A 17,845-nucleotide genomic window follows, 5' to 3' on the forward strand; every position below is an offset into this window, starting at 1 on the left:
CTAGAAACTGTGATCTGGAAGACCTTTTGGATTGCAGTGGGCAAGAGCACTTTGCAGGTATTTTATGGGAATAATGAAAGCATGCAAACAGTTGGAACTACAAGAGACCTCAACTTTCATTATGGAGAAGCTGAAGTGTGTCATTTGGCTTGTCTTAAACTTCAATCATTTTTCTAAAGTTAACACATCTCCTTTCTCTCCTTCTTTCAGAGGAACATTATGGCTTCTATGGGCAGGTTCTAGCCTGTAAACATAGGGACTCTGGATCCATGACACCAGGTAGTCAGAAAACATTCTAAACTGCCTACTTTATCAGCAACCCTGGTAAGAAAAGGAAAACTAAAGCTAACTATCTAATCATGTTGAGCAAGTTCAGTGCCAGTGCGAAATAATAGCTTGTCTTGCCATCACCAATTCTAAAAGACTGCCAATTTTTTGAAAAATTAATTAAAACATAGAAAAGTGCAGGTCTATGAACTTTACATTGCTTTCTATAGTACTTTTTTTTTTTTTTTTTTTTTTTTTTTTTTTAGCAATTTCTACATTTGAATATGGCAGACCAATGGTAGCCCACTAAGGGCACACTTGTAACTCTTCACTTATATAGGGAAGGCGTGCATTGAAAGAGATTTAGATGGAGAAATTCATAACCTGGTATGGAAATATGAGCCAGGGATGTACCTTGGAATGTCAATTTGCCAACTGGTGCAAATGAACACAAGACATGATTAGCATTAGAAAGTAGAAACATGAATTATTAGAGGGCTTAAAGCTGGGGAGGGGAGGGGAAATCTGTTATTGTATCAACAGAGTATGGAAGAGAAGGCTGTGTGTCTGACTTATGTTAGAGAATGAAAAGCAAAGTTAATAGAAAACCTATCCTTACATGTTAGTATCTTCACTGGAGTCAGAATTCATACTATCTCTTCAGGGAGCAAGAGGCTGTGGAATTATGGTGACCTTGTCACCAGAGGATTTAATTGTTACCATTGGGCTGTATTTACAGAGGCATAGAGTGACCAATTTTCCTCTGTTTGCCTTACTCTTCTGTCAAATTCTTGCAATTCCTTCAACTGGAAACAAAGACATTAATTTTGCAGAGATTCATGGCTATTGGACATAAGACTGACCAAACTTTCAAGTATTGTTTAATGTGTTGTTTCCTCAAAGAAACAACAAAGCAAAGTGCTGATACTGGGGGTGTAATATATAAAAGGGGTAGAGGAATTCTCAGTTTTTCTTCAATAAACTTCAGACAATTTGTACATGGAATGCTGTCTCACTTTTCTGGATTAATTTTTCTAAATTATTTGTCCCGTTTCACTCTACCATTGAACTGAGCACATCCCACTAGCCACCATCCAATGACTCACTGCTAATAGTGCCAAACTACCAACATTGATGGGGCAGTTGTTTTTCTCCCATAAAATTCTGTGCTCTTTAGGAGCCCTGTTTATTTTTTCAGAGCTTTGAGCAGGCTTTTCTTGTGTTTGAAATGCCCTAATCCGCTTGTGACCCTCAAGACTCAGATGCTATCTTTCAGGAAACCCCTGAGCCTGCTTGGCTGTATTTGTTTCATTGTATTGGTTGGGTTGTGTAGCCTTAATTCAATTGTAAATTCTGAGGATAGGGCTTTCCCCTTTCAAGAAAATCACGAACATACACAAGGGACCTGTCACCAGGGCCAAACAGCTTCATCTAACAGAAAAAAAAAAAAAAAAAAAAAAAGCTGAATGCTTAATTATCCGACTCCCTACATTTTTGTTTTGCTAGATGCATCTTAAGATTACATCAAGACTACCTGAAAATAATTTCCTTTGGGCATTACTGTATCAGAAAATTAAACCAACATAAAGCTTATGTAGTAGCAGCTGGTCTCTAGGCTGAGACTGAGAAAATTAAGGGTGGATGACATTCCTCTAAGATTTGTCTCTAAATGGAATTTCAACAAAATGATATTCTACATATTTGGAGACTCTAAACCCAACAGAGATCGAGTTTAAATGAAGATCCTAAATAAACCAATTAGAGAGAAATGACTCAAACTCAGTTATTTTCAAACAAAAGCACAATACCTTGCTCACCTTTGATCCTGACTCTGGAGTTCAATGACCCTCCATGAAATAGGAACAGATTTAGATGTAAACTTCATTGAACAACTTTAAATAGGGACAGGGTAGGTGATCAATAAACCTTTTGAGGTCTATTCTAAGGGAAGAGTGGACACACAGGACAGGCACACACTTGCATTTTCTGAACACTGTACCTTAAGCATCATGCCACTGAGCTAGTTTATTAATATTTAAAGCTCTTGATATACATTGCTAAATTTCATCCTGGAGAACACAGGAAAACCCACCTTACTATATTAACTCCTGCTATTTAAAAGCTATAATAACTGATTGAAATAATTTATATTTCTTAGTTCACTAGAGCTATTCTTTTTGGAACAAATTTTATTTATTTTATCTTTGAATAGGAGTAGTAGCAATTGCTGTTACCATTTTAAACCATAAAATATTAATCATTTTCTTGGTGACTGCTATTGCATTTTGCTTATGTTTTTCTATCCCTAGAATAAGAACTCATTTATCTTCGCAAAAATCACACTAATTTTGTTTTCAGTGCCAGACATCAAATAGAAGATCTTGTGCATTCTTGGGCAGCAGTCTGCCATTTAACTGTCTCCTCCTGCAATCCTTTTCTTGTTAGTTTTTCTTTGCATGAAGTACCATACTATTAGCATTGGAAGGGCACCAAGAGAATCTTCGGGTTCACATACCAACAGCAGTTTCACATCCTATCTTGCCCACAGTGGCTCTACTAGAATCTCACTCTGCATCCTTAGGGTTATTACATACTCAAGTCTATATACTTATCTAGTTCTTTTAAGTATTTCTAATGTTACTAATTAACATAAAAGTTTTGCTGAGCATTATTTCCCATAGCACAACTAGAATATAAAATATTTGGTAATCTCATGTATGTCTCAATTTTGACTTTTGTTTGAGGCTAGAATGATTCAAATAAATAAAGAACATTTAACCTCTTCTAAGATGGAGAGTTAACCACTGTTTCTCAATAAGACTGAATGAGCTAGTAGGCTACCAATACAGGACATGTTCATTTCTACAGGCACCTTTCTGAATTCAAGTAAAAGTTTTGGTAGACGAGGATTTCCTATTTATATTGTTAACATAATATGAATATTGAGTACAAATATTGCTCACCATTCTTGTGTTCTTTAAATTATTTTACTTTGAAAATTTAAGAACTATCATTGTCATTAATAACATCATGGGTTTTCACTTAAGAAATTATTTTAAACCGTGAAAATACAAATCTAGTCAAATTCTGAACACATATAGAGCCAAATATTTGAACAAAACTGTAGTTTAATTTCAGAAAATGTGTTAAAATATATATTTTTACATCAATTTCTGACATACACTTAATGTGTTAGTATACACAAAATGATGCTTTCTCTTGAAACTGTATTTATGAAATGTACATTTTAATTTAAATACTCAGTATACACTGCACTTAATCTGCATGTTGCATTTATTAAATACATTAAAATTTGCAATGTAACAAAACGTTTTCTGCATATGAAATTCAAAACACCATTTTAAATGAACAAAAGATGGCTCACTTCATTTTTGTTTTTGTACAACTGGTGCATTGTACACTAGCTCAGCTCCACCATACGACCTGTTGGTTCTTTTTATTTGACATTGTTCACAGACTAGTACACAGTACAATAAGAGTGCTGGATAAAAACATGAGGTACGAAAGTGGTTCAAAGATTACAGGCCATGCAGATCATGCTAGACAGCAAAGAAAATTGTGACCAAGAAAACACTAAATAAAAATACATAAAGAATGTGCATTATAAAACAAAACAAAACTCCATTACACAGCTTTGCTTCTTTGGTTACAAAGTAGGTTGAACAATTTCACAGCTTTTTTTATTCCCACCCAAAAAAAAAAAAAAAAAAAAAAAAAAGTCATACGAAATGTTGAAAAGCAGAGGAATCGTGGCAATTTCTATTAGAAAGTAGAAACAAATGAACAAAGTTTTCTTCATGAAAATAGCCCAATTATTTATTATATCACAATAACTGGTGACTACCTGTACAGGTGCACTGTGTTTTTCATACTTACACTATACAAAATTTACATTCAAGCTGGATCTTTACTATTGAAAATAAATACCAACGGTAAATTGCCATTAGTGTTAGAAATGTGCCAGGATTCTTTTGTTCAATTATTGCCTAAACGTTTTATTTATTAAATGTAATCCTGTCTTTCAATTCCTTTACTGATACTTATAATTATTCAAAAAATTAAAAAAGTTCTGTGACATTGTTCATGTACATTATGAAAATAGCAGCCCTGTAATAAATAAAACACAAAATAAATGAAAACTTACGTAGGCAAATGTTATTGATATTGAAAGAAAAGTGGCTCTTTAGATGAACTGTTATTTATGTGACAGGAAGGCTCAAGGTGAATCCATGGGTGATAAGAAACATGGAAGAGCCACCAAAAATTTTAAAGATCCCACTCATGCGCACATGTAGAATGTAGACTCTGCTTGCTTTAATAAACCCCGTCTATTATTCTCCTCATGTACTGATGACATAGAAGTGGACATCAACAGTGCTGCATGACATCTTAGAGAGGGAAAGCTCCTGTAGAACGATTGTCTAATACTGAAAAGGCCAAGCACACAGCCGAAGCATGGCTACTTGCTTTCTATAAAGTGGATAGAACACCAGTGGCACACAAGGAAAGATTGCTTTCGGTTTTTCCTTAATGAGGCTTAAGAAAGCTTTATGCTGAGGAAACATTCGGCTGCTGTGGAGGTTGCGTTGGCTGAGGAGGCTGTGCTATCATTGCTTGTTGTTGAGAAGTGCTACCAGGATTGGCCTGTTGGGCTGGGAGTTGGGACAACTGATCATTGTTTGAAAGAGATTTTAACAGTGCATTTTCTCGTTCAAGTAAAGAGTTTCTTTCCACTAATTCTTTTATTTGCTCCTTTAGAACTTCCACTTCTTCTCTTACTGCATACATCAAATGGCTTTTCACCAGATCCTGTGAAAAACAAAATCAGGAAAGTCAAAAGAGTTATGAGAAACAAAGAATTACTTTACTTAGTTCTAGACTGTCTGGGTGCCTTATAAATAATAAATGGCTTTTATATATTTTTTTTTAAAGCAATTTTCTCCTCATGCTTTCAATGTTTCTACTGTATCTTGACTGGGCCTGTGGGAGTTGGGGTGGGAAAAGTATCTTTCCCAACTCGTATAGCAAATGTTCTTTCCTCCCAAAGCTTAGAAAGAACATTTTAAGATGTTGGATAGACAGCAGAGGATCATATTCCAATGGAAAGCTGCTTGCTAAAAAAACTAGTCACAGGGCTATTTTAGAGACAGAAGTGCCCCCAAGCCCCCACTTTAAGTGGACCAAAGGCTGATGTTTTTCTGATGAACACATACTGTATTGAATTATGTATGCTTCTGTTCCAATGGTGACACACAAAGTATGATGTGATCAAATGGAGGACTGACTATTCACTCAATTAGTACATGTGGACTAGAAATTTTCAGTGTTCTATCAGCTTCTAAATCTTGACATCAAAGAAGGTAATTTCTGACTTAAAGAAATTATGTTTTTTACTGTGTTGAGTTGGCATTGTACAAAAATTAACAGCCATATTGGTCTAGAAATGTTGAACTTATTTTTTTTCCATTTGTACAGAGGTAACGCACTGTATTAAATATGTAAGGTCTTAAAAAAAAAAAAAAAAGAAGGGATTTTGAGAGCCCATCCCTTCTGAAGGGATGCTCTCTTGACCTGGACACATGGGGTAAGGCCTAGGCCTGGCCCAAGATGATGTGGTAAACTTTGGGGAGCCCCCTTTGAGGGCCTTACCCTGCCTGGGGAGCAGAGGGGGGATGACTAGGGGCAGGTGGGATGTTGGGGGGGGAGGAGAGGGAGAGGGAGAAGGGATTGACATCTGAAGCAAGCTTGTTCCTAATTTGAATAAAAAAAAAAAAGAAATTATGTTTTTGTTATCTGGATTTGAGACGATCCCAACAGTCAGTCTGACCAACAGTGAAGTGAAAGGACAACTGTGAACCTACTTACCATTGCTTGTTCTATTTTGTTGTCAATGGCTACAACACCGCCCCCAGATGCACTGGAAAAAATTAGAATATTTCATTAAATTATCCTTAAAAATTTAACCATTCTTCCAAATCTTAAAATAATGTAAAAGACATTTGTGCTTTACCTGGTATCAAGTGTGACAATTTAAGAATAACTTATCAAGTATATTTTTGCAATTCAGTATTCAGAAGTTTAATTTTTTACGTGAAGATTTTGGGTACATAGCTGACTTCTAAAATCCCTTACAGTTTCAATAATTATCATTTACCTATGACACATATATGCCACTTTAAAATTACTCCCAATTTTAATTAGGAGTTTTGTCTTTGGTGGTCTTAATACATTAAAATTCAGATGATGACTTTTTCTATCAATTTTCTATTTTAACATTTGGTTTTTAACTGTGTAGGAAGGGCTTCTAAAAAGAATTCAGAGGATTTTGGATGAGCTGGTTAAAATGAAACTCAACATTCTGATAGACCTATGCATGTACTTTGATTATAGTTTACTTGCTGGCAAAATTCACCTAAGAAAGCATGTGTTTTTCTCGAAAATTATTCAAAGTTGTCTAGCTACTAAGTACATACACATCACAAGTTCAAATACTACCTGGGTATTTATGTAATGACACAGAAGATTAATTTTCTGTATGGTTTATATTCACCCATCTTTTAGATAGTAAAAGTAGCAAGAACCTATACAATCTTGTTGGTATTTTAATAAATTTTTGAAAGACAGAAAGCTTTTGTTTTAAACTAGTCTTGTAAAAGAAAATCTGTTACTTTCTTGAATCAACACAAAAATAGTCTCATAATTTTTGAATAGTACTAAGTACTATTTACAGAGTATACTATACCTGAGAAGAATTTGGTATTTACAGTAGCTAAAAACTACTTTACTTTGAATGTTATGGACTGTTAGTATTATGCCAGGTTGAGGCTTAGAAACACTCTTTTCCATGTAGTTGTGCCTTTTAGATTATAATCCATGTGGGTCTGGCTATCATGCCAGGTTCTGCTTCTCACTCATTCATTTAATGTTCCTGTACCATAGTTTCAAATATGTAAAATGAATGGGGTCAGTATCTAAGCTTCACTGGACTTGTCACTTCTAACCCTTTGTACTTGTAGCCAACACACAGAAAATGCTGTCTATTTGAGCACTAATAACATTGGTTATAGTGTACTTTTAACTTTTTGCTCGATGAAAGGGCTCTGTAAACTTAAGATCTCAAAACTGTCTATACGCTAGGGCTATGTACAAAGTATGGTTACATGTAACTAAATTACTGACCAACTATATATATCTATAAGGCTTTAGTGTAAAATAATAATAAAAACATCACTACAAATAAAGATGATGACAGGCACTTTGACTAGTATTTGCTTGAGAATTCTAGTTTATAGTTTCTGTATTATTAACTTCTAGCAAGAAAGAGTTATTTTTAAGTCATTTCATGGTGTGAATACATCCTATTCCTTTGATACATGTGGTTTAAACAGAGTGCTTTAAAGTATCAACTATAATACATTTCAGTTTAAAAATTATGAAAGGAGTTTTTTTACTTTCTTTTCTTGTTAATTAAAAATAGTTAATAAGTTTCCAAGTCATTATTACTACAGCTAATGATTAATGAGCATGCTACACTTTAAATGCTGACCTAACACTTTTGCTGACACTGATCTCTTTGCAGCAACAGAAGAAGATATGGATTCACAAGGTATAAAAGTATGTTAAAGAAAAGTATTCCGTTAGGTACTAACATTTCAATTCTGTTGTGTGTAGTACTCTGACAGAATTAGATCAGTCATAGATACAATTACTACTATTTTAATAATATTCAACAATTCAATACCAATTATACTATTCTCAAACTAGTATGCAGAAAATGATTCTGCTGCCTGACCCTGTTTTGAGAACCACTGGCTTACAGTGAATGAAAATTACAGGAGAAAGAATAAACAAAAACAAACAAAACCCCAATCAAAACCCTAATTCTTTTTTTTTTTTTTTTTTTTTTTTTTTAATACAGGGTAACCCTGGCTGGCCAGAAACTATGTGGACTACAGGGCTGGCCTCTGGCTCCCCAGTGTTGTTTTTCTTCATGACTTTGACCTTTGCTGTAGATGGTTTCTTATCCTTTTTTTTTTTTTAAATGTATTTTGGCCTTATGTAATATTTGTAATCTGTCACATTTTTCCCTTGGCTTTGCAGAAACTGCTCCCCCAGGTGGAGATATCTGTAGTTTCAATTCATGTGGCCTTCACTTGTCCTTTATGGCGCTCAGGGCCATCTCTTTTGTGGTAATCTTTTGCTGTCCTAGAGTAAAGTCAATTATTCTATCCCTACTCTGGTCCTGCAATACACATACTTTTAATTTTAAATGGTGTAGAAAGTGTTTATAGACCTTCTTTCTTTCTTTCTTTCTTTCTTTCTTTCTTTCTTTCTTTCTTTCTTCATTCATTCATTCCTTCCCAGCTCAAACAAGCATTTTGTGTCCTAATCCTCTGAGGATTAAATGGCATAGTTCCTGGCACACTGAATGATCAATGCAAGGTAATGTTTTTTTTTTTTTTTTTTTTTTTTTTTTTTACTAATACTACTATGGTTAACTCTATTAGATTAAGCCTACTGAGGGATGTTCCATTATCTAGAGAAGTAAATAGTGACTGACACATAAGAGCTCAAATGCATTCTGACAGTAATTAGAGATGACAGTAATTTGATTTTAAACAACTAATGGCTTGTATTTAGGAAGCCATTACAATTCTTTGAATTCAGATAAACTAGTTTTCAAAGTGAAGTTTCTTTTAACCATATGCATGAACACAACCTGGGAACTTGCTAGAAATGGATATATCTGGACCTGCCCTATAACTACTGAATTATTAGATGCTCCCAGAATGAGGACAGTTAATATATATTAATAATTCCTCCAAATGATTCTGACAGAAACTTAGGTTTTGGAAACCACTGTTTAAACAGTCAGATTTTAATGAAGATACTAATACTGTTGTCTTAAGTACAGTTCCAAAGAAGTTAATGTTTTCTGTGGTGTTCAGTTCAGAGATTCACCTTCCTTAAAATTATGACCGATCCATGAAGCAGACTATTTCTCCCTTCAACTTTTCTTCATCTAATGTTGATTTATACTTTGATTTCTTTTTTATTACTATATCCACCATATCATATTTTGATGTTTAGTCAGTTTCAAATTTTGAGGAGCTGTCCTTTTTTCACAATTTGTTCATATAGTTTATCTACCCATTATACAATTATGTACCCTTAAATGTAGTATCTGAATAAATGCAATGTAAGAATAAACCATGTGTTTTAGATTAGGTAGTGGTGCATGTGTATACACACACACTCAAACCGAAGTAAGTCTGTTTAAGCCAAGTGCTATAATTATTGCCAGAAAATTAAGAGCTCAAAATCTTCTTGCTTAAGTTATTATTATAAACTAGAAGTGCAAAATAAAGCCAAAGGATATTTTTTAATTATGGACAAAGTCTTTTAGGGAAAAAATATCTTGATTAGCATTTATCAAAAAGCTGAAAGTTCTAGACAGAGGCAATGAACAAAAATACAGGACTGTGGAAAGGTAAAAATTACCAAGAAACATGCTTAGCCCTGAATTTAATGTTCCAATAAAGCTAATTATAGTTGCAGTCAAGGCAAAAGCAGGAGTCACTTAAAAGTAACCATGCTACAATAGGTAGTGTGGCTTTTCATGTCATTATAATTCACCCCAGCTGGCTCCTACCAGCTGCTTTTCTTCCCAGATGTCCTTATTCTTTAGCAAGCAGTCATGATCAAGAACTTGTAGCTTCACTGACAAGATAAGAAGGGAAAGAACCTGAACTTTACAAGTGAAATCAGTGAAGACAAGGTCATCTAGCTTGATTTCACTTTTTCAAATGTCACGAGAAGTAACTTTTGCTTTATCTATAATAAAGCAGATTGGCACGGAATAGTTAGTTACCTGTCTAAAATACGAACAGAAACAATAAAAGCAATGCAAATGTATTTCTCCAAGTGGACGTAGTTTTACTATTCAGTCTCTGGTCTTTTTTTATATGTAAATGCAGTGAACAAAATGATAAAGCAGAGGAAAGAATAATTTGTAACAATTTATTTTACAGCAGGCCTGTAATTATCAATAAGCCTGGACAACACCCTCATTCTATAAATGAGGAAACTAAGGCCAGCCAGGTAACTTATGATGGTAGAATTCAAACCTAGATCTAATGTCAATACATGACTTTTCTTCTTATGAGAAAGGCTGTGAAAAGCACCTTTCCATAGTGACCTAAATAAATCCTGAGCTGTATATGTTAAAGAGTGCCTTAAATAAGCACCAAATGTTAGCTGTGAAACTGTGAACATGGATCCAAAGATTAAACAGTGTAACATGTTATTTATCTTATCTAGCATATTCCCAGAAGTAGTTCCACTCTCAGAATAAGGGAGGCAACTTCTTAGAAAGGGCATTTGCTCAGTGATCTTTGGACAGCCAGCATAGTTTGCATATTTGCTAGGAACTAAAATGTTCTGGTCTGTCAGAATTAACATTAAAATTCTATGTATCTATAAATACAAAAGTTACCTTGATTTTACTCAAAGATCCTTAAAATTTTCTGTGGAGTCACATTCACAGTGACAAATATAGTAAAGGAATTCCTGAAATTACAAAATCAAATCTTCTGTAATTAGAGTTAATTACTTTGAGTTGGCCATTCTGATTCTTTGTGCCCAAGATTTTTTCTGCCAATCAGGTAAAAGTGACTCCTCATCAATCATGATAAGTAGGAAGCTACCTTTGTTAGGAGCTAAGCCTATACCACTCAGAAGTCGTATGTTGCTTTACAGTAAGTCATGTATTTTCTTTATACCAACTTTATTCCTACCATTTCTTAATAGGAGAGATATAATAGTAGCATTATCACCAAAACATTAATTTAATCTCAGGTAGCATTTTACCTGTTTTCTAAGAAATGCATAGTTATTTTTTTAAGACAGAAAATACAATTGTAATTTGCTGATTTTGAAAGAGTAAATTTAATTAACCTACAGTTCAGCAAGACTGAAGGTTAAATATACTTAAAAAAAACCTACCAATCTAAACCAATAATTATTTCTTGAGATTATAGTTATACCATTTCCCTCTTCCCTTCCTTCCTTCCAAAGCCTCCTTTATCCTCCACCCCTCCTTGTTGACTTTCAAATTCATGGTCTCCTTTTTATTTATTTTATTTTTCTTGTTGTTTTTCCAAGACAGGGTTTCTCTGTGTAGCCCTGGCTGTCCTGGAATTCACTCTGTAGATCAGGTTGGCCTCAATTCAAGATTCACCTGCCTCTGCCTCCTGAGTGCTGAGGTTAAAGGTAAGAGCCACCATGGTCTTTTAAATCATGGTCTTTTAAAAATTAGCTGTTGTTACACACATGCATACACACACACATACTCTAAGTACAACTTGCTTAGTCCATATGGTTTTACTTGGATGTTATGTTTTCAAAGCTATTTGGTGACAGATAATCACTGGTGTGTTCTACCAGGAGAAGACTATTTCTCCAGCTCACAGGGGCCTAAAATACACAGTTTAACAGTTAATTCTTCCCTGAAAGGTGTCCAAAGAAATAAAATTCACCTAGAACTAATCTCCAGGCAAATGCAAATCTAAATTTCTGGGTTAAGAAGAAAGTATTATGGCTAAGACATTATAGTGCTTGCTTAGCCTATGTGAAGTCCTCGGTTCTATCCCTAGGAAAACACACACACACACACACACACACACACACACACACACACACACACACCACGCACACCACGCACAACACGCACGCACGCATGCATGCACCACTCACTCACTCACTCACTGGGGGTAGGGGGCAAATTAAACTAAGCATTCATATTCTGGCAACTGACCATAAATTATACTAATATAAAACAAATACTATGCTTAATTTAATGATTAGAAGAACTCCCAGAAAAATGCTCAATAGAGAATTCTCATAGTAGTAACCTAAAATAAGTAATGGGTCAGGGGGTTTAGAGACAGTCTGACTTCAAACTTATGATCCTCTCTTCCCCTAGTCTTATTAAATACTGGGATTACAAGCATGTGCTCCCATTCCTGGATCACAATAAATGATTTTTATAGCTATTATTTATTTTGAGAAAGCAGGCACAAAGCTATTACAAGACTTACGAGTTATTATTTTTTCAAGGAACTAGAGTTAACAAAGGTGTAAAAACTGTGCATAGTGAACTACTAAAAACTGAGGTAAATATTTATGCAAAGATTAGCATTTTTTTATGAAAATCTTGTTCACCAATCCCTTGAACTTTTCTGGAAAATTCATCAGCTAATTTTAGGTCAAATTCCTGGCCAGCAAAACAAATGTTTCAAAGGAGGCAAGGAAAATATGGATTTTATGCACCCATGTCAGGGTCCTAGTTTAGATACTGTTAAGTACAGTCACAGAAGATTATCCATGGGAGATACTGTTGATGAGTTCATGAGTCCTCTCTCTACTCATATGCATGTGTGTTGATGTAAAATTTTTTATGTTAAGGCTGGCCATTGGTGGCGCACACCTTTAATTCCAGCACTCAGGAAGCAGAGGCAGGCGGATCTCTGTGAGTTAGAGGGCAGCCTGGTCTCCAGAGCGAGTGCCAGGACAGCCTCCAAAGCCACAGACAAACCCTGTTTCGAAAAACAAAACAAAACAAAGTATGCAATAAATTCAATGTTCCTTTCCTAACTTAGACCCACTTTGTCTAAAGTCAACCATGTAATTTGTATTAGTGTGTTCAAAATCACTCATTTAGAATATCTTTAAAAATGAGAAAGGTCTAATTATTTTGAAAATATAGAAAAGCAAAAAGTCTTCTACAATTTTCCTATATATATAAAGTACTCTTAGAAATCTGAAAGATTCTGAGCCTACTAGAAAACCAGCAGAATTCATACTGACAGCTCATATGACATTTAAAAAGTCTGGTCTACACAGTGAGACTTTGTCCCCCAAACAAAACAAAACAACAAAACCCCCAAAACAGAAGATATGAAAAAAATCAACATTTTAATCATAATACAAATAACAAATACATAATACTATAATAACATATTTCATTCAGACTTCCCAGTTTCTCCTTTTCCTTATTCATTCACTCTTTGAACCAGTAATCCTAAATCTGAGAATTTATCTCTCATGCACACACTCACAGAATACCGTATTTACAAGGTTACTCATTATAGCACTGTTTTATTTATTTTTTTTTGAAATTTTATTTACTTTAATGCATATGGTATTTTGTCTGAATGTGTGTCTGTGCCCCATGTGAGTGTAGTAGCCATGGAGGTCCGAAGAGGGTGACAGATCCCTGAAACTATTACAGATGTTGTAAGCTGCCATGTGGGTTCTGGGAATCAAAAACAAGGGTGCTCTGAAAGAGCAGCAAGTGCTCTTAACCACTAAGCCACCTCTCCAGCCACTACAGCACTGCTTTAACAGCAAGGCTTCTACCAATGGAAAACTGGTTAAACATAGCATGCATGATTTAATGGCATGCATCTCTAAAAAGACCTAACATGAAGACAGTTTTTCTCATGGCATAGCCATGCATTTAACTGAACAGTACACATCTCTGGGATGGGAGTGCCCTTTCTATTTACCGAGGAGAGGACAATATAGAGAACACCTTTAAAACTAAAGACTTATTGTGTGTAAAAATATAGTATCACTTACACAAAGGAGTAATATATCTTGTATCTGCTTGTGTATGTATACAAAGTCACCAAATAAACACACACACACACACACACACACACACACACACACACACACACACACAGACGTTGGTTGTTTGGAAAGGTAGGCAAATAAAAACAGAGACAGAAGGCTAGTTTCACTATATGTTGGAAAATATAGGAAAAACACATTCCAATATGACTTAAGAATTTATTTCCCTGTATAGCATAAACTCAAGACATGAGCCAATGGCTGCAGGAAAACTAACTGGGGGAAACAGGATAAGGGGGAAGGAAAGAAGGAGGTACTGACTCCACCATCTCCAGGGGTTATTTCACCTGCAAAATAGGACTGTTTTACTTTTTCACTTAAAAAAAAAAGTGTGTGTGTGTGTGTGTGTGTGTGTGTGTGTGTGTGTGTGTGTGCACATGCTATGACTCCTATACATTGGTGGTCAGAGGACAACTTGAGCAAAGTAGGTTCCCTCCTTCTGACATGTGGTTTCCAGGAACTGAACTTAGGTTCTTAGTTTTGGCAGCAGCACCCTTATCCCCTGAGCCATTGTTATCTTGCTGACTGAAAACTGGGCATTTATAGAATTTTATTTAATATTATTCTTTATGAGTGCAGAAATACATGTGCTATAGCATGCATATGGAGGTAGAAGACAACTTCTGAGAATCTCCACCCACTAAGTAGGTTATAGGGATGAAACTGAATACCCACTGAGCCATCTTGCTGGTCCAGAATAAGGCATTTTATTAACTCTATGAAACAGAACTTACTGTGTTATCTGTGATTTGCAAAACTTTGAGCTTTAATTTAGGGAGAATCAAACCTAAATAGAATACTGCTTCCCATTGCTAGCACTATTTGTACAGTCTACCAACTTACACTATAAAAACACAATAGCTGAATTGTGAAGAAGATAAAACCAGGATTAACAGTATCTTCTTTCTCTATCTCTGTATCCCTCTCCTTTTCTATATATACCAGAGGGTGGGGCTGTGTATAGGGGTCATTGTAGTATCTGTCAGTAAAATTCTGACATAGTTCTTCTGTGAAGCTGCTCTAGCCCAGCAGGTGCAAGGGCAGAATCAACTCCTACAAATTGTTCTCTGACCTCTACAGGTGTACCACAGCACACGTGCATCCATACACAAAATAAATAAATGAAACAACTATTAGAACTACACGATTTTCTATTAAAATGCTGAAAATAGACTGTATGTGAATTTTGTCTAGAAAACTTTATTACTGCATCCAAACCAGTGTTAATATTCTATTACTTGAAGTTAGATAATTTAATATTACAAGAACATGGGTTTTCTACTCAAGATGAATGATGTTTTTCACTAACTTACTTCCCAACCCCATTTCCTTTCTTTCAACATATAATTGAGGATGGCTTTGAATTCCCAATCCTCCTGCCTCCACCTCCTAGGTGCTGGGATTCATGGCAATCACCATCATGCCAGCTGTATGCCACGGCAAGTACTAAGCTCAGACCTCTATCAAGTACCCTACCACTTCCCCAGCCCTCTACTTGCTACTTATCTCACTAACATTAGGTAAGATTTGACAAGACTTAAAAGATTATTTCTTCCTTCTGAGTCAGATTAAAACAAGGAAGGGTGTGAGAAAGGAGTAGGAGAAGAGTGCCATTTTTACTAATGCTGGAGTGCTTACATTTAAAAAAGGCTTTCTTGAAAGACATTTCATTTTACTTTTTGCACAGCAGCAATTAGGTAATCTGATGATATAATACTGAGGAGTGACTGATACACACCACAGGCCTTAAATCAAAATAAAAAGTTGATACTATAGTGCTGAGCACTTAAATTTATTTACTGGAGACGAAGATAAGAGCATATGACTGACAATTGCCTACACTTACTGGTACCTAGTAGTGAAAAAAGGATAAAGGATTTTAAATCTTTCAACAGCCCATAATAGCAGATAAAACTTGAAATAACTGAATTATGCTGAAAAGGAATCAATTGGAGAGCAGTTCTATATACTCATATTCTAAATTCTAAAAAAAAAAAATCCTTTAGTTTTCTGGGATAGAAGTTGGTGATCAGCTGGATTCTAAGAATATCAGTAAACCTTAAAAGCAAAACCCCAACAAAACCTACATACTTTGATTTTTACATTTCTACGTAGGTACAAATTTTAATTAAAATAGCATAAGCCTAATAATAAAAATTTTAATGTCAGAAACACCTAAGGGGTTAAAGATTTCAGCTGGGTTAGGAAAGGAAAAAACATCCAGAGCCAGGCATTTTAGAGTAGAGATCAATCTCCCTTTAACAGGTTAACAACATTTTTTTCCCTTAATTAAGAAGAAATTGAAATTGCAGCATTTTTTTTTTTCATTACTTAAGGGTCATGGGGGAGTTTTCATGGTATAAATCTGTGAAAATGAATACAAAGAGAAAAACCATGGCAGAAAAGAGTGTCTGGAGAAATAAAAACAAAATGTAAAACTTAAGATTTGTGTTCCACTTTACAAACCATGGACAGAATACATTTTTAATCAATAGTGGGGCATAAAAATAATCTTCCGGAAATAGCTATATTCATCTAACATTAGCTTAGGAATTGTCAGCAATAACAAAAGGTTCCTCCTCTCCCTGCAAAAGAAATTAGCCTTTTGCATTTATTTCAAATGGTAACTTCTTATATTTCTTTGTTTTGTTCTGTTTTTGTGGTAGTGGCTCACTAGTCCAAGCTAGCTTTGACCTCTTTTACGTTCACACTGAGGTCAAATGGACAACTTGTGGGCACAGATTGATTCCTAGTAAGTAATTCTGGGATATCGAACTCGGCCATTTGGCTTGACCATTACTTACAGAGCCTTCTTATCATCCCAGCCTTGAACTTTTAAATTTAAATGTGTGTGTGTGTGTGTGTGTGTGTGTGTTGCCTACATGTATGTCTGTGCATCACATGCATGCAGTTCCCAAGGAAGTTAGAGGAGGATGCCAGATCCCTTAGACCCAGAGTCAGAGATGGTTGTAAGCCACCATGTGGGTGCTGGCATTGGAAGCCTAGTCCTCTGGAAGAACAACCACTGTTCTTTACCAGTGTGGTCTCTCTCCAGCTCCCAGTCTTGAATTCTCTTGGTTCTCTTGCTTCCACTTCTAAAATGCTGGGATTTACAGGGATGTATCACCATATGTAGCCCTTATGCTCTTTCTTACCCCATTTCAAATACCTGCTTAAATTTTAAATTAGAAATCTTATTTTCATTCCCTTCAGGCTTTCTTCGTGTGTGTGTGTGTGTGTGTGTGTGTGTGTTGTGTGTGTGTGTGTGTGTGTGTGTGTGTGTGCGCGCGCGCGCGCGCGCGCGCGCGCGAACAAAGGCTGGCTGGAGCCCTGTGTCATCTGCATGCCCGGCAAGTACTCTATTACAAACCTCTTTCTCTAGCACCCCTACTCTTTGTTTATCTTTTTCCTGAGTATTTTGTGGTAATTCTGTCATTTTTTTTTTTATTGCTCTCAGCTCAAGTTTTCTCTTCTGTAAAGGAGTCTCTAACCTCAACAATTAGTATACTTGAACCCTGTGTCATTTGCTGTGCTAGTAAGGCCTCTTTCTCTATGCATAAAATTTTACATCACATTCCAAACTGTTTCCTGTATAACTTTCTTTATAGTAATTCTTCCTAGACATTGACAACACTACCATTTTATACTCTGATGGCTCAGTGGTTAAAAGCACTTGCTGTTCTTGCAGAGGACCCAGGTTTGATTCCCAGCATCCACACGGCAGCTCACAACTGTCTATAACTCCAGTCCCAGAGGATTCTATGTCTTTTGACTTCCATGGTCATCAGGCATACATGTGGTGCACATATAGACATGAAGGCAAAACATCCATCCATACAACATGTAAATACATACATATAAA

At 35.5% G+C, this 17,845-nt stretch overlaps 1 protein-coding gene across 4 annotated transcripts in view; it reads right to left on the reverse strand.

The window, feature by feature from the left end:
- Positions 1-3,377: 3,377 nt before the first annotated feature.
- The window catches only part of Tsc22d2 (TSC22 domain family member 2), a 47,094-nt gene continuing 32,626 nt past the window's right edge, over positions 3,378-17,845 (reverse strand). For 2 of the 4 annotated variants that reach the window (XM_027391651.2, XM_027391652.2), the window contains 2 exons: positions 6,154-6,205; positions 3,378-5,097 (listed from right to left, as the gene is read on the reverse strand). In XM_027391651.2, the coding sequence (XP_027247452.1) occupies positions 4,837-5,097; positions 6,154-6,205 (313 nt within the window). In that variant the 3' untranslated portion in view covers positions 3,378-4,836. The remainder of the gene's footprint in view (positions 5,098-6,153; positions 6,206-17,845) is intronic. The other 2 variants (XR_003480349.2, XR_003480352.2) reach the window with 1 other exon arrangement.

Source organism: Cricetulus griseus (genome assembly GCF_003668045.3).
Source record: "Cricetulus griseus strain 17A/GY chromosome 1 unlocalized genomic scaffold, alternate assembly CriGri-PICRH-1.0 chr1_0, whole genome shotgun sequence".
Classification (NCBI taxonomy): Eukaryota; Metazoa; Chordata; class Mammalia; order Rodentia; family Cricetidae; genus Cricetulus; species Cricetulus griseus.